Consider the following 20,670-nt stretch of genomic DNA (forward strand, 5'->3'; position numbering starts at 1 on the left):
TAGTCATAACAATCGTTTAAAAAGCAAGCTTCCTTGTGGTCTGATGTGCATAAACCCATGGATTCCCTGGCTAACAGCATCCGACACCTCTCGCCATGCCCAGGGAAGCACACATGGGGACACACCGAGAGCACTGCACTGCCCATGATTGCAGTTAATGCAGTGCTGGAAGGAGCCTTCAGCAGCCTCTGCCCTCATCGGAATGATTTTCCCTCTCTTTAAATCACCAGAGGTTTTTAGGGGAGGATCGGAGGAGAGAACTTGAAACATACGCAATTTTCTCCTTTTCTGCTGCTTTTTGATCCTTTTGCTTATGGGTTTGGCAACTGCAGCTTTCCTCATCCGCAGAGATTATTCTTCAATTCCTCAAAGAGTCTTCAATTTTCTCACAAATCTCTCTTCCTTTCACTTAATTTAAACATTTTTGGCCAATTTCATGATTTAATAATGAGAAATAAAATTGGAGATTTAATAAGTGTCGAAAGAAGACCTTTCATTTCAGCCGGGGATTAAGCAGGAGCTAAAGGTGCGAATCCCCTTCTCCTGTCCTGAGCTGCAATGTGTGAAAGAGCCCAATCCTGCACAGTGCTCAGTGCTCAGTGCTCCCACTGAGGTCGGGCACATCCCATACACACAAAGCTCAGTGCAGATTTGGGCCCTGTAAAACACAGCGTGAGCACATAAATCCACCGCAGCGCTGTCTTGCTAATAACTTTAAAGCCTGACTTCATTTAGCTCTACCTGCAGCAGATCAACTCCGAGCAGCTCCTCGCCGCACCATTAATTTAAGGTAACAATTCACTTAGATCTTTTGTTCTGCATAAGTGCTTCCCAAAATCACATCTTCGCTCTCTGTCAATTACCTGCGACTAACGCACCTTGAAGTTACCTCTTAGAGCAAACATCGCCCTGCTGCCGTAATTCTAAAAGACCATCGGTGGCCAAAAGATAGGAGCGACGCCCCAGGGACTCAGCCTGCAAATTCAGATGTGAAAAAATAAGGAATAAATCAGTGCCGGTGCAGCCTGAGGATCAATTGGATTTTTATCATTTGGGAATTGCTGGCCGTGTTCGCGGGACCAAATGGACCTTGAGCTTTTTGTTCATCCGATTTCATTTTCTGGATGACTACTGTTAGATAACGGCAGCTCCTTGGGTACCTCTGCGGTGCCCTGGCCATCACATCATGTCTGGCAGCTGGCAAATCGCATCTCCAGCACTCAGTACAGCACTTGCTGGCTTTTCTGTTGCCCTTTCCATCACAACGTGGCTTCTCCCACAGGATCGCCCTTCTGCTCCCCAAAACCAAGTGTGCCTTGCTGTGCCAGCCCCATCATCTGCTTTGATCCCACAGCTATGGGAAGCCTCCCTGAGCTGTCCCAGAGATGCTGACCCAGCCTGAGTCCCAGTAAACGTGAATGTGGGCATCTCCTGTTGCCTCGGGATCCGCCTGCACCGTGCAGCAGTGTGACAGCTGTGTGCTGCCCTGTTTAGGGCCTGTCTCCATCTGGACCACTGCTTCCACTCTGCTCGGTCAGGCAGAAAAGGAGCCAGCAGACAGACACGAGCCCAGCCGTGGAAATGGTTAGGTTTTCCCTTGCCAAATGCTCTGCATTCCTACCTAGTTGTTACAATGAGATCGAGAAGCTCTCTGATTTTGGACGGGACTTTGGCTGGGTGCAGAGGACAGAAAGAGAGATGTCTCTTCCTGTCTCGTGTGCATAGCAGGTTTGGATCTCACTTGGAGTACGATGCAGGCTGAGCATGCCAACATTCATAATAATTAACCATTAATGTTAGCAAACACTTGGCAAATCTCCACCAGCTTTCATTTGAAGCTCTCAGAGTCCTTTGTAAACATGAACAGATTAAGCCTTGCCAAGACCCCCCCCAGTCCTACGCGTTAATCCAGAGAATTTCCTCCACTTTCATTCTCCAACAGGGGACTCAGAATGCATGGTGCTGTTTGGAACGGTTTGGATCAGCGCCGCTGTGTGGTGCAGAGCTGAGACCCAGGGCAGCACGGTGCTGCTCTCAAGCCATTTGCTATCAGGATGTCACCCATCGTGCCTACTGGGGCCTGGTGGCATTACGGCCATCTGGCTTTGCCTTCCTTGCTGCTGCTTCTTAACAGCTCCTTGCAGAGAATGATCTTTTGGTCAAAGCTGAACAAAAATAAAGGGCTGCTTTCCAGAATAATGATCTCCCTCTTGAAATACAGTGTCCGTCTGAAGGAATTATAACCAGAAATATAGCTTCTGCGTCTGCTAAACCTCTACAAAGACACTCCCATCCAAGACTCTGCTTCTCCATTTGAAGTCAAGCTCCAAGGAGAGACATCCATCCACCTGACCCCCTCACATGGCCAGCACTGTGCCAGGGCCAATTAAACGTCCAGCCAACAAACCTTCCCCCCATGGACAACCCCTAAGCATGGTCATGGCATCACTCCTGCTATCACCCAGCTCCCCACTGTGCCATGACCTCCATCTGTGCTGCCCGGGGGGCTACAGAGTGATGGATGGCTGGAGAGTAGCACCACAGGCTGTGTGCTCACCTACCTCCCCCATTTTAGTTCAAAAGCAACAATCAGAGTGTCCTCTTGGCCGTGCTCTGTAATGCAGGCGGCTGTTTGCTGTAGAGCTGGAAGAACAATTGGTTTTAGGCAGACAGATAAGCCAACCCAGTGCTCTCCTGGGAACGAGAGGTCTTTCTTCTTTTCCTCCCCCAGTTCTTTGTGCTCATTTGCATTCACTTTTGGCTTAGAAATAAATTGCTTTAAATCTCGGCTCAGCACGAGCTAAGCCTGAAAAGCCAGAGGACGACTTCCAAACGTTGCTGGGAGTTCAGGCAAAAGGCAATCAGAGGTGGGTTGTTCCGAGGCTGAGGAACGCAAAGAGTGGTGTTTGGGGTGTGAATAGGAAAGAGAAAGGTGCTTGGAAGGCAGAGATAGAGCAAGAGAAAAGAAGGAAGATAATGGGTTTGAAAGAGTGTGGGTCTCCCCATGGCGCATCTCAATTGCCTTCTCCTCACCAATGCACTGACTTTTTGTCTCCCCTGCACCCTAAGCTCAATATTTGAGGAACTGAAAATACAGCCACGACACAAAAGAAAAACAGAAAGGGCTATTCCACACCAACCGACTGAAGCAGAAAAACGCTATGCCACACCAAAGGCCAAAAACAATGCCAGGTCTTTCCACTGTAATAAAGCATTGTTTATCGCATCAGAAAGGCACTTTTTAAAAGGCGAATGGCCACGAAGCCCCTTTAAAGCACGGAGATCCTTCAAGATAGGTCTGACAGAGAAAACCCAGGCAGGAAATATGTGCTGGCTAATCTGACAGTTATCTCTTTTACAGCCAGCTCCTGTCATTTCAGTCTTTGGAACCGCCAGCTGCATCGGTAACTGCAGCCCTAACCTCAGCAGAGGAGCAAGCCTTGGTTCATAAAGCCTGCTTCCCTCTCTGCGTCCCTCCGTGCCTCCAGCCCTGGGGCTGCTCGTCCCTCCTGCACTGCTTTCCGGGCCAGGAAATCGCATCCCCACCACGAATCAGACCATCAGCTCGGCTGGAGCACAGCAGATTCCCCTCTGCGGGGACGAAAGTCTCCTGGAAGATGCACAAACTGCCCATTGTCTGATGCCGCTGGGACAGGGCTGATTTTCCCAGTGCGCTCTCAGGTTCCCCAGGAGCCCATTTATACTGAACTCATCAGCGCTACTTTGTGCCCAGAAGAGCCCAGCTTTCTATTTTCCACCACTTAGAGGCCCATCAGGCTCTAATGGGGTCGTTGGGACTTTGAGTGCTTTACGTGCTGCTCTGCAGATGTTCCAGCACGCTGCAGCCTTTCTCCTGCTGGCTCCTTTTGAGTCCCAGCTGAAGTAGTTAAAACTGTTCCTGCCTCTGAGCTCTCACCGTCCACAGAAAAACCCTCTACTGTTTTGCCTGTGCCATTCTGGTCAGGAAATGCCCCCTGGTTGTCCCAGACTTGTTAGTGTTAGATGAAAACGGCACTGCCTGGGAAACTACCACAAAGCTGGGGTTTGGTGCAGGAGGGGAGATGCTTTTGGTCAGGAATGTGCCCAAAGGCAGTGGGATCAGGGACTGGAACACAGCTGGGGTGGGCAGGAGGATAGAGCCAGGGGTAGGAAGGGAGAAAGCACAGAGTTAATCGATCCAATCTTGGGCTCCCAGTGGAATTTGCAGAGATATCTTACTCGAATTACCCCAGTTTTATCAGCAGATGGCCGTTCTGGGAAAGTGCCTTTTGGGCAGCAAAGTGCTTCAGATCTCCGAACTGCTTTAGCACTGAGCAAAAGGGGACCAACAATAGCTTCAAAGATGAGAGCAGGAAGTTGGGGAGGGGGGAGGGATGTAACCCATCCTGGGCATGCAAACGTGTGCCAGCGGCCCCCAGGAAATGTGCACAACGCTGCCTGTGTGGAGGGCCCCTCCAGACTGTGAGATCTGTAGGATTGTAGCAGCGAGCAGAAAATGCAAGGCCCTATAAAAGGTATCCACGTGTCAGCAGCTTTTACCCATCCACTGCTACTCCACGCTGCATTTCTGCTCGGAGTGCACGCATTGAACAGAGGGGGAAAGAATGACAGGGTGCAAAAGGGACGTGAAAAAATATCTCCCTAAAATCCGGACCTGGATATCAAATACGATACAGGCAGAGAAAGGTAACAGAAAGAGGAGATAAAGAGCAAAGGCAGAGAGAAACCGGGTGGCTTCTCATCATTTCATACCTGACACCCCCTGTCTGAGCAGATGACTGCAGACCTTTGGAGCAGCAGAGGAATCACATCAGGCTCTGACAAGCTCCGTCTTTATTCAGTGACGGGGTGAAAAAACATCAGCTCTCATCAATGATTCATGAAGCCTTTTCTTCTGCTAATCTGTAAATAAATTTTAAAAAGCAGCTTCTTTTTGATGAGTCTATTCTGCTGTTGGTAAGAACATACCGGCCTTTACAGGCAACACAGTGTGCTCAGGGGCTGCTGTCAGCTTTGGCTGTGCTGAGCTCTACACCCAGTGCAGGCGCCTGCCCTCATCTCCCCCCCAGCTCCTTCCATTGGGGATGTGCTGGCCCTCAGCAAGCTGCCTCTTAACTTTTTCAAGCGGGGACAGGGAAGAGAAAAGGGATAAAAAGCGTAATTATACAAGGACATCTTTTATTTCAGTACATTCAAGACAAAAAGAAAAGAAAACAATTCGAGAACAGGATGTACCTTCACTCAAGGCTTTATCTCCCCTGCCCCTCTCCATTTTCCTCTCTTCCCTTTTACAGTCAGAAATTGCATAGAATTTGTTTTTTCAATCAGAACATTGAACTCGGCACTGTAGAACCCACGTCAGAACCACGCGGAGCTGCCGCTGCTGCTGGGGAAGTCAGAGTTTCTCTCATGAGAGCCCGCTCTGATGGCTCTTGCAGTGCTGCTGAGAGCGAGATGGGGAGCTGGAGGGGTTCCCCTGTGCTCCCTGCTCTCCTTTCACCTTCCTCAAAGGGATCCCAAACCCACACCCCCGAAAAACAGAAAGGGGGAAAAAAAAAAATGCAGATAACCCCAGAACTAAACAGAAGACACAGAACCCCTGAAATTCCAGGCGTTTCAAGGCCTCTTTGAGATCACTGTGTGTGTTGGTTGTTTTTTGGCATTTTAATATATATATATCTATGTATACATATATATTTATATATATATATATGTATGTTAACAACTCTTCAGATTGTCAGCGTGTGCTGCTTCTCAGGGGGAGTGTGTCCCACCCCTTCCTCCCTCTCTCAGCCCAGTGCCACACTCTAGAAAGGAAGAAATCCAGCACCTGACACCCGGTGCCTTGGAGACTGAGTCCTGAAGTACCCCGAAATGAAACAAAACGAAATAACGACTCTCCCCTTCCCATCCCTCCTCTGTACCAAATAAAAATTTCCCTCCCTCCCGCCCATTGAGATCCATCCCCTGTGAGTCTGTGTGATGGGGAGACAGCGTAGCATCCTTCCTCCTGGCCCGGGATGGAGCAGCTCTGAGATCAGCTCTCGCCCCCACAGGGGTGGGTGATGCTGCTGCCCCGATCCCCACCGCGTCCCTCCTTCCCACCTCGGAGCTGCATGGGGGCAGCTCACCTGAGGACCCCGCTCCCGGTGCATTCTCTCCAAAGCCGACCCTCCGGCCAGGCGTCTGCGTCGGCCCGACAGCGCTCTGCCTTGCTCTGGAGAAGCTGGGTAACTGCTTTTAATTTAAAAACAAGTTTGACATTGTACAAGTCCGTGTTCTGTAAAATGGAACAGGACCCTCTCGGCCCACCCCGGCTCCCCCCGCCCCAGCGTTACTCGGGCTCGCTGCTGTTGGTGGTCTTCTCCCACTCCAAGCTCTCCTCGCTCTGTGCAGGTGAGCCCGGAGCCGGCCGTGCCCGGAGCCCCTGGAACCTGCGGCACTCAGGGCAGACACGGATGTGTGTGCAGCCTCGGGCGACCAGGGCAGCTTCTTGTGCCAGTCTTTGTGCCAGGGGGTCTGGCTCTCCCCCACTGCACAGCTTCCCATTGCTGAGCGTGGTCGTGCTGCGGGCTCGGTGCTCCTCGGGGATAGCGGGGCGAGTCCGTATCATCCCCCCTCGCCTCCGACGGGGGTGGAAACTGTCCTTGCAGAGGATGATGTTGCGCAGCTCTGTCACCATCTCTTGGCACACCGACACCTGGAAGGCAGACCCGAGAGATGCTGCTCACTTCAGTGCCTCGCGCCCGCTCTGGATCCCGATGCCAAAGCGCTGTGGGCTCAGGTTCAGATTTGGCCGCCGGATTTTGATGCCAGCACTCAGACCCCAATGCTTGTTACAGCCCAAGAGATACCACCTCTTGTCAGAGACCCTCCTGATTTTGGATTCTGGATTCCCAGAGCAGTGTGCGACCCAAACCTACTGGAGGCCCAAATCCTCAGATGTTCCACACTTCAGGAAAGGGACCTGCATGTTGTGCTGCACAGCTGATCCCTTCAACAGCCCCAGAGCATCCCTATGGCCTCGACTGCAGTGGGATGCAGGAGTACCTGAGATGTCTGTGCGCTTCACGCCCAGCCACGTGCACCCAGAGCTCTTGTGCACTTGAAGTGTGGGCACTTGGAGCACTCATCTCAGGCTGAGCAGAGCACAGCTGAGCACCTCACAAGCAGCAATAAGCACAGATACCCCTTCAGGACATTGTCAGGTCCTACCTCTGACTGCTCGGAGTGCCGAAGGCTCCACAAAAATTCCAGCATGGCCATAAAAATCGCTACGATTAAGCCACAGATGAGAACCACGAAGATTCCACCAATGTTCTCCATTCCCAGGCCTAAAATAAAGCAGAAGAGACAACACTGCGGGGAGGCAGGCACAACAAAATGCAGTCCCTTGCTGTTTCCTCAGCACTGCGTGCTCCCAGCCAGGAGCCAAAAGCACAGAGCCAGCACTGTCCTATTAATAGTGAGCTGCATGACTCAGATGGCAGAGCGAATGCCTCGCAATAACTGCACGATCGAAGATGCGCTCTCAGAAACGATGATTTTGCAGATAAACAGCGACTGCATTGGAGGGAAGCACAAAGCAATTTGTGGACAAACCAAGAACAGAGCAGGGGAAAAACGGGAGATCAATCGAGCACATTAATACCTGCAAATTATTCACCCAGCTCTTGTTGCTTTGAACTTTGCGGATGAGCAACGCTGTTAGAGGAGCAGAGATGATGAAGACAAGAAAGAGCTTTAAAGGAGGCTGGCACTGAGAAAACCTCCTTTGATTGCACTACAAAGTGCTGTTGGAAAACGATGACAGCTGCTTGTGTTGCAGTGTGAGGAGAGGATCCAGGCAAAACCAAAACCCAGTGCAGTTGGATGCGATGGGGACCATGTGGGCACGTTGCACAGGGGTACCTGGGATGGGGCTGGGGGCTCTCTGGTGGTCGAGGAGCAGTGCCCACCTCTCAGCACTCGCTGCCCAAGGAACTGCTCTCCTTCTCTCGTAGGCTTGGCCTCAAGTGGCCAGGGCTCTTGATTGGGCTGATTACTAAAAAGCATGCAGTGCTTAGCGCTGAGGTGATGCTACAAGGCCATTACTCAACAAGAACATCTATAAAAACCTTCCTCCCCCCTCTGTAACATTAAATCAAAGTGCAGGAATCAATGATTTATTGACAATCTCTGCATGGCTCTTAGACATAAAATCTCACCAAAATCCTTGTAAATCGCTGACCTGTTTTGTTCTAAAACTCAAGAGGTCACATTTCTCCCTCTTTCTCCGTCATTCTTTTGGCACTGCCTCTGGAGCAATCCAGTGACTGCGTAAATCAGCCCTTCGCAGGGAGACGTTTCCACTAAGACAGCAATAGCAGGGCAGAACACATCACATAATCGCTGCTCAGACCCAAGATAAAGGCCATCCTCTCCTCGCAGTATCTCTCCTGGTTGAATTTCAGGCCAGTATCAGGCTCTCATCATCCTGCCGTGGTTTCACCCGGATGTCAACTCAGGTGCCTAAGCTCACCTGGGAGCTATCTCTTTCCTCTGTATACACATTTTATTCCCTCTACTGCCTCAAGTCCTCCAAAAACACTTGTGCTTTCTCTCAGCTAGGATATAGCTGGGCTTTTATTAAGAAGGCAAACAAGCCACCAAAACATCGTCTCATCCCCGTCTCACTCTTCACTAGCTATGTGACAGCACTCTCATTACCACGACCAGCAGACTGCAGTCTCTCACTTTTCCCCAGCTGAGAAAGTGAAACACAACAGAAGGGCACAAAGCACCACAACAACCCATCCGGGGTCACAGAGCAAGCTGGGCATTGGCAGAACCGGTCCAGGAGCATCTTTTCAAACCCACCACCTCCTCACAGCCCAGAATTCTGAGTGCATGGAGCCTGGAGGAAATCCACAGAAGAGGAGCCTCCGTCTTGCACGCTTGCCTTCTTCAGCAACTACTTCACTCCTCCTTGCCTTGTGCTGAGGCTGGATGCCTCAGGCTGGGCCAGGATGTCTTAGCTCCTCCTTAAGACCACCAGCCAGGCTCTCTCAGTCCCAGCAGGGTCTCATCCAGCTGCACGCACACCCCAACAACTGCTGCAATGTCAGAGAAACAAGTGAGCAGCCATGCAGCTGGCTCGGCTCTGCGTCTCTGCATTCAGAGGGGTCAGGAGCCTCTCCCTTCAGCTGGGAACCTGCTGGCCTCCCCAAAAATGCTTGCTGAGGAAAGGGCGACTGCCAAAAGCAAAAAACCACAGCAACTGCACGAAGCTGGCAACTGCTGCACTCTGGGACATCAGCCTAATGTGGTAGCTTTTATGGCAATTTGCATAGCATTACCCAAAAGAATTTGCTCCTCAGTTTACAGATGCACTAATAATGTCCTTGTGTCCCTTCCCTCGGCTGTGTGCATGGTGCTTTCACTCAGAGGCACTAAGCAGTGGGACCGTGGTGGAGATCCATCTCCCTTGAAGGAACACGGGATTTTGGTCCGATCTCTTTAGCCATCCATTTTCCCACGTAATGCTGCAGACATTCATTAGAAGCTAATTTACCCTCCATATGCCTCCAATATTTGTCATTTGGTTGTTCCTGCTATCTTTGCCCCAGGCAAAAACACACAGCATGAGGCGCCGCAGAGCTGGTTGGCTCTCTCCTTGAATTGTGAGGGAAGGAACTGCAGGTCAGGAGAAGGGGAAAAAGTAATTCTTTGGCAGAAAACCCAGCAACACACACGTGCGGATGGATCTCCGTCCTCGCACGGCTGCAGAGGAGGCTCCCTGCAGAGCGGCACGGCGTACCTTTGGCCCGGTGGTCCTCCTCCTTGGGACACTTGCCTCCTTCCCACCACTTTCGCTTCAGGATTTCCAGCCGGTTGTTCTCCTGCAGCTGGAGGATGGCCAGGTCGAACTCATCGCGGAACACAGAGCCTGCAACAGCGAGAGGTGAGCGCTAAGACACCGCTGCCCGCACACCAAGACCCACAGACGGCACGTAAACAAGTTAGAAGGGAGAGCTGCAGCTTCATGGGCAGGAGCTGAGCGGGCAGCTCGGTACCAAACTGCTCCTCGAACCACAGAGGTCCCTCTCCTGTCCATCTGCCTCCAGCATCAGCCTTGCTCTATCACTCATGTTTCACACTGGTGCACTGCAATGGCACAGAACCCAACACACAAGCAAGGCATGGGAGAGGATGCTCCGTGCTCCCAGGGGTGCTGAAGGGCCGTGGGAAAGCCCACAGCTCCACTGGTAACTCTGTACTATTGTCCCAGCAAGCAGCATTCTGCTCCTCTTATCTGCTACGATTTCGCTGCTTAACAAGACAATGTCAGAACAAATTTAGTCATGACAGTGAGCTTTTGTACTCACAACCGGGTTACTGTGACTTTACAAGCTTACTCATGTCAGCTAAACTACAGTGACTGCCTGCAGGAGGGTTCTGCGTCATCCGGCTTCACTTTGTATTGCAAAGTGTGGGTGCTTGAAGCCCTGGAACTGGCCCAGAGATCGGTCAGTCATCTGGAATAACAACTGCTACCTCCTTTGCCTCTGCTGCCCTGGGAAATGGTGTTCTCTTGTTAGCTCCCCTGTTTGAAAGACAAAAACCTGCATTTGTTGAAAGCTGATTGCTTGGTGAGATAGTTACTTAGAATTGTTGGGCTCTGTGCTGGAGTTTTCAGAACCACTGGGTGTTAAGATGCTACAGCAATTGCACCAGCATTACTTTTAAGGCACTTCCGAGATGAAACAAGGAGCACAAAACGATTCAAAAACACTGGTTCCAAAAGGGAAACCGTCAGCAAAGAGCATATATGCAGAAAACAAGCAGCAATTTTGAAACATCTTGCACATGAATAATTGAAGGAGCCACAATCACGTGTCACGGGGCTCTGGACCAGAGCTGGCTCTCGCACATATGGCTCTGAGTGTGCACCGTGGGCAACTGCAGTGTATTTGATTTTCCTCCCGAGGTTAATAAAGGACCCCAGGCAGAGCCGTGAAACGTGAGGTTGGCTTTAGAGCCGGCTCAGCCTTTCAAAATGCTCCGGTCCTCTGCTGACAGCTGAGAAGGACTAGAATTTGTCTTCACTGCCTACCGACGGGCATGCCAATCCCGTAGCCCTTGGTGTCCAGAAGGCCCCCGACCTGCGTGAGGTTGCAATTGCGCTGACGATAATACTCGTTCATGGTGGACTCCAGCAGGAAGGCGTAATTGGAGTTCAGCACACGCGCGATCCCTTCCTCCGTGCTCTTCACAAAGACACTGGGCTGCTTGGAGTACATGTAGTTCCACATCCGCTGGTACGTCTGGTAGCGGGAGTTCTGCCAAGAGAGAGGTGCAGGTAAGGCAGGGGAGCTTGTGGTGCCATACAGCCCTTCTGAGAGCCGCCTGAAGAGGCTGCGGTGCGGAGGGGAGTCGAAACAGGGTTAGTGCCTGATTCACAAAGGGATTCAGATGCCTAATCTCCAGTTATTCCAATGAGATTTAGAGGTCTGAATGTCTTGGTGGATTTGAGACTTTGTTGGCGAGGCTGGGCATGAAATGCATACCTAATTTCAATAGGCTCCAGCAAATCTCTTCGCAGAAATGTTTTAGAAAAAAGACCTAATTTTTGTAAAGGTGTATCAAAAAAAAACCCCAGAAGAATCAGAGGAAATAGCTCCCGTTTGGTTTAAGCCACTCTGTGCTTCCCAAACCCTTGTGCTCAAACAGTCCACTACAGTCAGACGCTGCCAACCCAAGAAGAGCATTGAGGCCCAAGGGCAGAGTCAAAGCTTGCTGGAGTCAAAGCTCCATCAATCTGGATTTTGTACCTGGAGTCTTTTCACTGACTGCAGTGAACTAGACTGCAGCAAGCCCCAAATCTCCAGAACATGCTGGTGGTCGGACCTGCCTTGCTTTGGTGGAGAGAGGAGCTAACTTGGTGGCTTGCACACTGTCACAGAGAGTCTCAGGACACTGCTGCTGCCCTTCTCCACCCAGCTCTGTCCTCTGTGCAGTCGCTCGTGCAAGGACAGGTGGGCAGGGTGAGCTCACTCACAATTCACAGCACTCTTTCACACCAATCCCATGTGTTAGCAGCCAGGGAAACTGCTGCCAGGACAGGTTGCAGTGCAAGGTGCTTCAGCAATGGATGTCTCACGCAGCCAAGAGCCGAGGGGTGAGGACAGCTTCAGCCATGTCTGTGCAACCCGCTGCAGCACCTGACTCACCACCCTGACAGAAGGTATTGCAAATGGTACAAGAATTCCTTGTGCTCATTTCTTTTTTGATACGGGCACCAGGCAGTGCAGAGCCATGACAGGATTTTAACCTTGAAAGTCTGCCTGAAAAAGGATGAGTGCCTCGCATGCAGCCACTTTATTCACTTGGGCTCTTCAGCTTTTAGATGTGATGTTCTGCTCAAAAGAAGTTGGTTTTTTTTTTTTTTCTGCCAAACCCCTGAAGGGTGGAAAGTTGAGCTGAAAAGCTTAGGCTCGCTTGAGAGGTTTCTCAGGCTTCCTGGTTCAGTTCAGACTCAGAGGAAAAGTGAGAAGAGCTTTCTGCCCTCTTGGTATTTCAACATTCAATAAACAAATAATCCTCAAGCAGTTCTGTGTGCATTCAGAGCACTGCAAAAAAGGATTCACTCATTTGTTTCCTTTTTGAATACAGCAGGGAAGACAGAAAGGAAATTGAGCTAACCAGTATTACATTGGCACACACTTGACTCGTACGATTTCAGAGTCACTGACCCCATATAGACTCTGGTTTGTACCAGCACATTTACATAAGACATCCCACTAAGGGATGTAAGCAAATGCTTCTTTGCTTACCCAACCCAAGTGACACTCACGGAGAACCTACGACCATGCTGACCATGCACAGGGACCCACAGAAATCTGACTGCAAATGCTCAGCTGCTGAAGACAACATTGTGCCATCGCTGTGACGTGTGGATCTGCACCACTTTCCTGCCGACCTGGTAGGGAACTTCCAGTGTTGAGTTACTTTCCGAGACTGAGCTGGAAGGATCCTTCCACCACTCAGCCCCTCAGTGTCCCCAGTAGAACTGGCCCAGTGCTGTGCTACCAAGCAGCCAGGGCCCCCCCAAACATCCTCTCTGTGCCAAAAAGTGGGATGCAACACACCAGTGAGAGGCACGGCAGGCTGAGCAACATCCAAATCTGATTCAAGGGTGCAACCCCCACCCTAGCTAGCAAAAGAACGGGGTTTACTTGGAAGAAGGTCATGCTGGAGCCGCCGTGAATGGTGCCATACTCGATGGTGGTCTGGTCTGCCAGGTCATCCACAGACTCAATGGGGACGTCCATGCGCTGCACCGTGAGGAAGGCAGCCAGGTTGGCCGTGTAGGAGGAGATGATGATCAAGGTGAAGGCCCACCTAAGGGAAGGGAAAGCAAAGACGATAAGCTGAGATTTGCCCATGGGCTGATCGCCATCCCCACCCTGCAAGAGAAGCCCTCCTTTAAAGGAAGGCTGACCTTACCAGACTCCACTGACGCAGCGTGTGGAGAGCGCCTGGGGGGCAATGGTGGAGCCTTGCTGCATGAACCCCCCGACAGGAAACCACAGACTGTTGCCCAGTGAGTACTGGTTGATGAGAAGGTTGCACCTGCCTTGTGAGCAGGGGTGGGGGCTGTACCACTCATAGGGTGTCAAGCTGCAATGACAAGGAGAAGGGAACAGAGGTGATTTGCTGGGAAATGGGGCACTTAGGAGAAACATAGCAGGAAAAGAAAAGCTGAAAAGCCCTAACTCTCCCGGAGGCGGTTTTTTCTGAGGAGGAAACTGCTGTCAGTTATTGCTCAGGGCACAGAGCTGTGCGAAATGCTCACTCTGAGATTCAGGTGCCAGAGGCTTTGCTGTAAAATGTGCAGAATTTTTGGGAGGCTCTGCTGAAGGGCATGGGCTGGAGGGAGGCTGGAGTCCTGTGTGCCAATTTGCATCACAGACGATGACAATAATTCCAGAAGCTCATGGTCTTGATGTGAAATTGAAATCAAACATCTCCTGCTGGGATCCCTGCCAGATAATGAGCATCCATAGCAAGTTCCAAAGTGGAACACGTTAAGACCTGACTGCACGACACCATCGAGGAAGAATGGTTGCAATTGGCTGCTCCAAGGTCTGGTGGCCCCAGCAAGATCTAACCATGGGTTTAGTATGAGGCCATGTGCTCTTTGTTTCAAAACAACCTCATGCTTTCAGAGCTCGCAGAGATGGGACAGGGGTGGTAATTGCAAATAAACAACAGCGTGTCACTGAAGTGATGGCAGCCTGGCTCTCTTTTTGGGCTGTTCTCGCTCTTCAGTTCCCCGGTTGCTAAGAAAGTCTTCTAAATCCTACGCTGCCATTCATTACATTGCTAATGGTTAACAAAGCTGGTGCTCGGGAGGGTTATTTTGGGGCTCCTGCAAATGCAGCTGCAGGGATCTATTGCGGCGTTTCACCAAAATGAGGCTTTCATTTCTGCATCTCACCTCATCTAGAGGCACACGACTTAGGAGGACAATGTTTAAAACATGCAGAGAGGAGTTGGAGGGGCACCACATCTCAGCCTGCAGTGAGTGCCCTGCTCCATTATTCAGTGTTTTCTTCAGGACTATGCATGTGAGGCTGCAATGGGATTCAAAGGAAGCATTAAAGCCCTGTCAGCGTGACAACTTCAGCCATGCTAAGGGACCAAGTGGCAGCACGGTTCCATTTCTGTAATGAGCAGTGGGTATTTGCCACGTCCCGAAGCAGCGTCCGAGCCCTGAGCACAGCTCTGGAATGCATTTCCAGGACACAGCTGAGCTGAGTGTGGAAAGGTTCACCTGTGGCACCAAACGGCAATGTTTTGCTATGAGGTCAGGGGAGGCAGCCCTGGAGCGCAACCCCCGGGCCTCAATGGGAGACGTGCTGCAGAAAAGTGCTTGGTGACATTTTTTAAAGCTGATTTAAATTAGTCATAGGGAATCGACTGAGGGCTGTCAGGCGAGGCTCTGCACATCAGCTGGGAGCTCTTGAAGGATATTCATGAACTTCCACTTTCTGAATACATCGCGTTTTAAAGGACCGACACCAGTACTGGAGTTTGCATTAACATTTCTGAATGCGTTTGTGCTGACATCTGCCCTTTACGGCCAAGACAAGTGCTCTGCTTTTTCTGCTGCAGACCGAGCACTTCTAGGGAACAGCCTCATTTGCACCTCATCTCAAAGCTCCTCCTGCCCTTCCCAAACCGCTTTTGGCACTGCTCACAGCCATGCCTGTGGCCATCCAGCTCCAACGCGTGCCCAGCAAAGCCCTGTCCCCAGCTGAGGGGGCACAGCAGGACCCCACGCTGGTGGCCTGGGGGACACCCCCACGTGCAGCCCCTCACCACGGGGCTGGGAGCGTGACGCTAGATGGCACCGCGAGGAAAGGAAAGGCAACAGCAGTCACGTTACCGAGCCACCAAGAAGAGGACGCAGCTGACGGCCAGGTAGGCGAGCAGCATGAAGAGCCACACACCGGGGGAAAAGGGGTCCAGGAAGGAGAAGTAGCCAGGCTTGCGACCCTGGAAGGCAAACAGATGAGAGTTTGACCTGCTTTTCAGAATGAATCACTCTGAAAAGGACACAAAGAGACGCACCTGCCTTGCTGCTGACAATGGCTGGGAGGGGCAGAAGGGAAACACAGCAAACAGGGATTTGCAAAAGGCTTGCAGGGAAAGAAAGCATTGAGGCAGTGCCACAGGTGAACCAGCTCTGCAGCAGCTCCCTGCAGCGATCCTCTACTGAGACCTTTCCTCTCCCTGGCACAGCCTCCTTTGTTCCTCCAGGCCATCAAACAGGTGAAGCAATGGAAAATGAGATGGAAAATGACAGCACCCACAGCACTTTGCTGGGATGCGCCGTGCTGCAGGACCGACCTGGGATTGGGGAGCCCAGGGTTGGAGCTGTCGGTCGCCCACAGAAGATTGCTGGGCACAAAGGAGCTCCCAGTGTGAGGAAGGGTGGGTGGGAGCCTCTGCAGGAAGCAAAGTGGGGAGAACACATTTTAATGCAAGAAAGAAAAAAAAAACCCACAACATATTTGCAGTATTTCTGGCTCGCTTTCTTCTGCCTTCAGACATCCCTTTTCTACAAAACTCAATACAATTATTACTTTTATCTCCGAGAAGTGATATTTTTATCTTCAGGATGCGTCAGAATTTCCTGCTTCTACCTCAGCAATGCCACCTTTCCTTGAGAAGTAACACCTTTGCTGCTAGGAAAATTGGGCTGCTCAGCTCTTCAAGTGCATTCGACTCACAAGGACACGCCGCCACCGAGATCTTGTCAAGTTTGGCAACACTGGGATGAGAGAAGGATGAAGTTCCAGACGTTTCTCTCAAGCTGAACTCCCATTCTGCCCAGTGGGGGAAAAGCAGCTTCCAGTTCGTCTCTGAGCAAACTCTATGTCACCTGAGCAGGGCTGTCCCAAAACGGGCTGCGTGCTGCTCGCTGCTCCCTTACACAGAGGCTGCTGCTGGGGTTGTCTCTGATACACAGAGCCCTCATTTTTCTTAGTCTGCTGCCTTAACTCTGCTCATGACACTACATAAACTAATAGCAGCTGGTAATAAATAACAGCTCACTTCAATTGCCACAGCAAACCCGGTGCCATCCAAGACCCGAGTGCTTCAGAGCTGCACTTAATCCCAAGGCAGTGAGTGATTTTCACAGAAGTCTTTGGGAAACAGAGTTGAGTTTTTTTGCCTTTTCTTCTTTCCCCAGAGCCAAGAGAAAGCATTTGAAATTCTGTTTCCATAAAAACACTGTTTTACTACTGAAATATTCCTACTCTTATGCAAAAACTGAATTTCACAAGGTCTCCTTAGTTCTTCTAAAAACTGGGATGTTGCTAGAAAAGGCAGTAGTTGTCATACAGAGACCTTCCTGAATATAAATACCTCGGGTGCTGTGATGTTCCCAACTCCAGTCACCAGCTGGGACTGCACTCTCAGAAACTGACAGCAAATTGTTGGGAGAGCATCTCCTCCTGGGTCCTTAAGGAGGGGTGGACTTGGAGGCTGGGATCTACATCTGTATTTTCAGTGGGTTGGGCTTACGGAGCCTTTTAACAAATAGATAAGGGAGCAATCAGTGGTTCAGACCTTGCGGAGCCCATTTTCAAGTCAAATTAAAGTCACGTCCCAAGAAATGATCTGAACCTCTCCCAGCTTTCATTCCAGAGCCTCTCTTTATGGTCCTTTCTCATTCTGGGTCATCCCCTCGCTCACCTTTACTGCAGCAATTCTTGTTGTTGCTGGGAGGTGAGACCCATCTCACTGCTCCCAGCTGCTCCTGTCTGCACCTTGCTGGTCCCAGCTTGAGGATTCTGGACTCCTGGATGCCAGCTGGAAGCCCAGGGCACGCATTGCCAAAACTCTTCTCTTCAGCAACCACCCGGCATTCCAGGATGCCCTGCAGAAACCTGCTTCCCTTTATCATCTAGAGCAAACCTGGTACAGCTGCCCCTCTTTCACAAGTGTTTACATGCTCAGAAATGAGACGGATCAAAGGGAACAGCAAGGTGTGACCACCTCCACCCCCCCTTCCCCAGCAGCAGCCCCAACCAAGCAGCTCACACCCCTCCCCGCATCCCACAGCTGATGGGGGATTCCTGGGCACTGGCAATGTCTCAGCTGAGCCTCCCTTGTGAGATACTCCTGTAGCAAAGTTCCTCGCTGTAATTAGGGCCACCATGTCTTCTCTGTGTTTCTAGGGCAGTTTGTCAATAAATTATGCTCATTAAGGAAATTGCATTGGAAGCTTTAAGTTTCCAGCCTGGCAGTGACTCTCTCCCGTGACTTTACAGTAGTAGTAGTTCTGGTTCTTTTCAGCTGCAGTCATTTTCAGGCTGCTGCTACATATTCTTTTCATTCACAGTTGAGGATAAGAATAAAGATATTCTGTTCCCACGGAGGGCACAAACTCTCTCTTATCTGTCTGTTTTGAAGATGGGGCTGACAATATCAGGCGTCTGTCAGATATTTTTAGCAGGTCCCAATACGGCTTTGTTAATTGGAAGAGCTATTTTTCCTGGAATAGAAATGTTAAAAGTGTCCAATAATTGATGAAGGCCTCCTGAATATCCTCAGATCGAGGCAAGAGAGATTCATTCAGCGGTTCTTGGAGCTCGAAGAGCTTTAAGATCCCTTCCAACCTGAGCCATTCTCTGGTTCTCTAATCTCCAAGGTCTCTTCCAACCCAAACCATTCTGTGCTTCTTTGCTTCCTGGAAGCCCCCATTCTCAGCCAGGCAAGGGCAGGCTTCTGGAAGGGTGGATGTCGGTGACTGCAGAGCCTGACCATGCAGCTGGCTCCACAGGAGCCTTGCAGCTCGCTGCTTGCCTGCAGAACCCAGGGACTGGCTGCTCAGTTGGTCCTCCCAGCTCGTATCTTCGCAGCACTCAACCCCTTCAAGGCTCAGTACACCTGTCCTAAACTCAGTTCACCAAATGTATGCTATCTCATACACAAAGGACTTTTAAGGCGCATCAACAAGGACTGTGTGCCAGCTGGTCCTTCAGTACCTTTCAGAAAGGCAGGTGTGAGCAAAAGCAAGTGCATGCAACAAACAACCCTGCCTTCCAGTGCACCTCTGTGCAGTGCAAAGCACCAGACACCTGCTCCAGCCCTTTCCCTTAGCCTGGTACAGCTCAGGACCTACCATCTACCTCCTGCCCTCTGCAGGACCACAGCAGGGATGTAATAAACAAAAAAAGCCTTTTGTCCTCACAGCCTGCAAGTCAGAAAGCCTATTAGAGTCCCCGCGTCAGAAATCCATACTTGATTATATCACAACAAGTGAAATTGAGAAAAATGACAGCCCCATTTAAAGCTGCCATCTTCAGTTATGTGTGATAAGAGACGCAGTGTGGTGGCTGGGTTGGGTGGGTGGGGAGGGGAAGAGCGGGGAGAAAGCATTTGCAACCTGAGTTAAATGGAAATTCACATAAAATGTCATCACGCTGGGAGGAGACTGGGGCATGGAGGCTACTCCTCAGCAAGGGATGTGTTTGTGCTTATTTATGAGGCTACGTCTGATCTGAGCTGTGATGAACATACGTCAGCTGCAATTTCTGACATCACAGGGGTGCTGGTGGGGTGCAGAAAGGAGGGTAGGGGGCTGCCGCCAGCTGCTCTGCAAACCCCATCTCTATGGAGAGACAGATCAGCGAGCTACCTTGCCTTTCCCTGCTAATTCAATATTTACCAGTTTAATGAGTTAATCACTGCCCACTTCCAGCTTGGCAGAAGCTGGGGAGCTCCCAGCTCTGGGAGATTGCATCCCTTCTGCAGCCCTCATGGGGCCCTCTGTGTCCCAGCCACAGCCTTCATCACTGCTGCAGACTGAGCTCTGACTGACAGCAGGGGGGTGGCTGCCAAATGCTTCCTGTGACCCTCAGTATGAACCCTGCACACTTTGGGATGTGCTCGAGCTGGGACACAGCTCTCCAGTGTCATGCCTGTACCACTATGAGGAGCAGACGGTCCCTGCCTTAAAGAACTTGCACTCAAAGTGGATGTGTCAGACACATTTGCACTGTGGCAGCAGCACATGCCGTGCACTTAAGCAGCACGTACATGCAAGCCCTGCACTGACACTGCTGCACGTCCCGTGAGGCGAGTGATGCAGCCTCACACTGTCCATGGAACGGGGCCTTACAGGGACTTGCTGGGCTGTGGGAAGGACTGGGGGCAGAGCACAGCTAGTAATCAATCCCCAAACATTCAAAGATGCGTGAGAAAGCAAGAAAGTCAACTATAATCCCAGCCACACGGCACCAGCAGAAACACCTCTGGATACACAGGTGACTGGGTGCAAAGAGATGTGGCTGGGAAGGGATGGTTACCTAAAGGTCTGGCCCTTCTTGATCAGCTAACAACCAATCCTAATTCCTGCACGTAGCAGAAGAAATGGAATTTTAACTAGATTTTAATTACTTGTTTGTTCTTGGCAGCAGCAACTCAGTGCAGAGAGATGTATGCGCAAGTTTGTTTATATTTGTACTGAACACTGCATCTTTAACAGCATCACGAGTGAAGAGAGGGGGCTGGGAGAGGCAGCTGTAATTGTTTTATCCTTTTGGCTGTTATTGTTGAGATGACGGGAAATCAGGACTGTAATTCTCAGCACATTCAGCACTGTGCAGAGCACGTTTCCCAACCACAGACTGGGACCAGAGGGACGTCCTGCTGGAAGGGACTGGGATGTCAGTGCCTGCCTTACGCAGCGCTTGGGAGCTGGGAGCCCAGGGATAGAGCCAGCAGGGCAATGGGAACTGAATGCACTGAGCTGACACAGGGCAGGAGGAAGGAAATGAAGGTCCAGCACATTTGTGCTTAAATAGGAAAACCAAATATTTTTATGAGCCGTTCACTTTTCTTCTATAACGAGGAGCGTTTGCATGCAAATAATGGAGGCGCATAAACGGTCATAAAAGAAGTCTCTTACCATATGAACTCGGTAGAGAATGCTAATTCCCAAAGTCATGAACGGCTTAGAGAAATCAATCACCTTCTCCCGCTCCGCGGTAATCGTCAGCCCCGCCACCGCCAGGTCGGCTTTCTGCAGAGGGAAGCAGAGGAGGTGAGTGCAGGGAAGGGCAGGGAACATGGCACAGCGCTGCAAGACTGGGCTCTGGGGAGAGCAGC

General features: G+C 50.9%; 1 protein-coding gene across 3 annotated transcripts in view; it reads right to left on the reverse strand.

Moving 5' to 3' along the window:
- Positions 1-5,966: 5,966 nt before the first annotated feature.
- The window catches only part of GRIK4 (glutamate ionotropic receptor kainate type subunit 4), a 123,677-nt gene continuing 108,973 nt past the window's right edge, over positions 5,967-20,670 (reverse strand). For all 3 annotated transcript variants that reach the window (XM_042882438.1, XM_042882439.1, XM_042882440.1), the window contains exons 13-20: positions 20,471-20,584; positions 15,434-15,543; positions 13,489-13,662; positions 13,218-13,383; positions 11,096-11,321; positions 9,800-9,928; positions 7,216-7,334; positions 5,967-6,700 (exon numbers count right to left, since the gene is read on the reverse strand). In XM_042882438.1, coding sequence (XP_042738372.1) covers positions 6,335-6,700; positions 7,216-7,334; positions 9,800-9,928; positions 11,096-11,321; positions 13,218-13,383; positions 13,489-13,662; positions 15,434-15,543; positions 20,471-20,584 — 1,404 coding nt within the window. In that variant the 3' untranslated portion in view covers positions 5,967-6,334. The remainder of the gene's footprint in view (positions 6,701-7,215; positions 7,335-9,799; positions 9,929-11,095; positions 11,322-13,217; positions 13,384-13,488; positions 13,663-15,433; positions 15,544-20,470; positions 20,585-20,670) is intronic.

Source organism: Lagopus leucura, unplaced genomic scaffold, assembly GCF_019238085.1.
Source record: "Lagopus leucura isolate 7727_CA_CO unplaced genomic scaffold, USGS_WTPT01 Super-Scaffold_100034, whole genome shotgun sequence".
Taxonomy (NCBI): domain Eukaryota; kingdom Metazoa; phylum Chordata; class Aves; order Galliformes; family Phasianidae; genus Lagopus; species Lagopus leucura.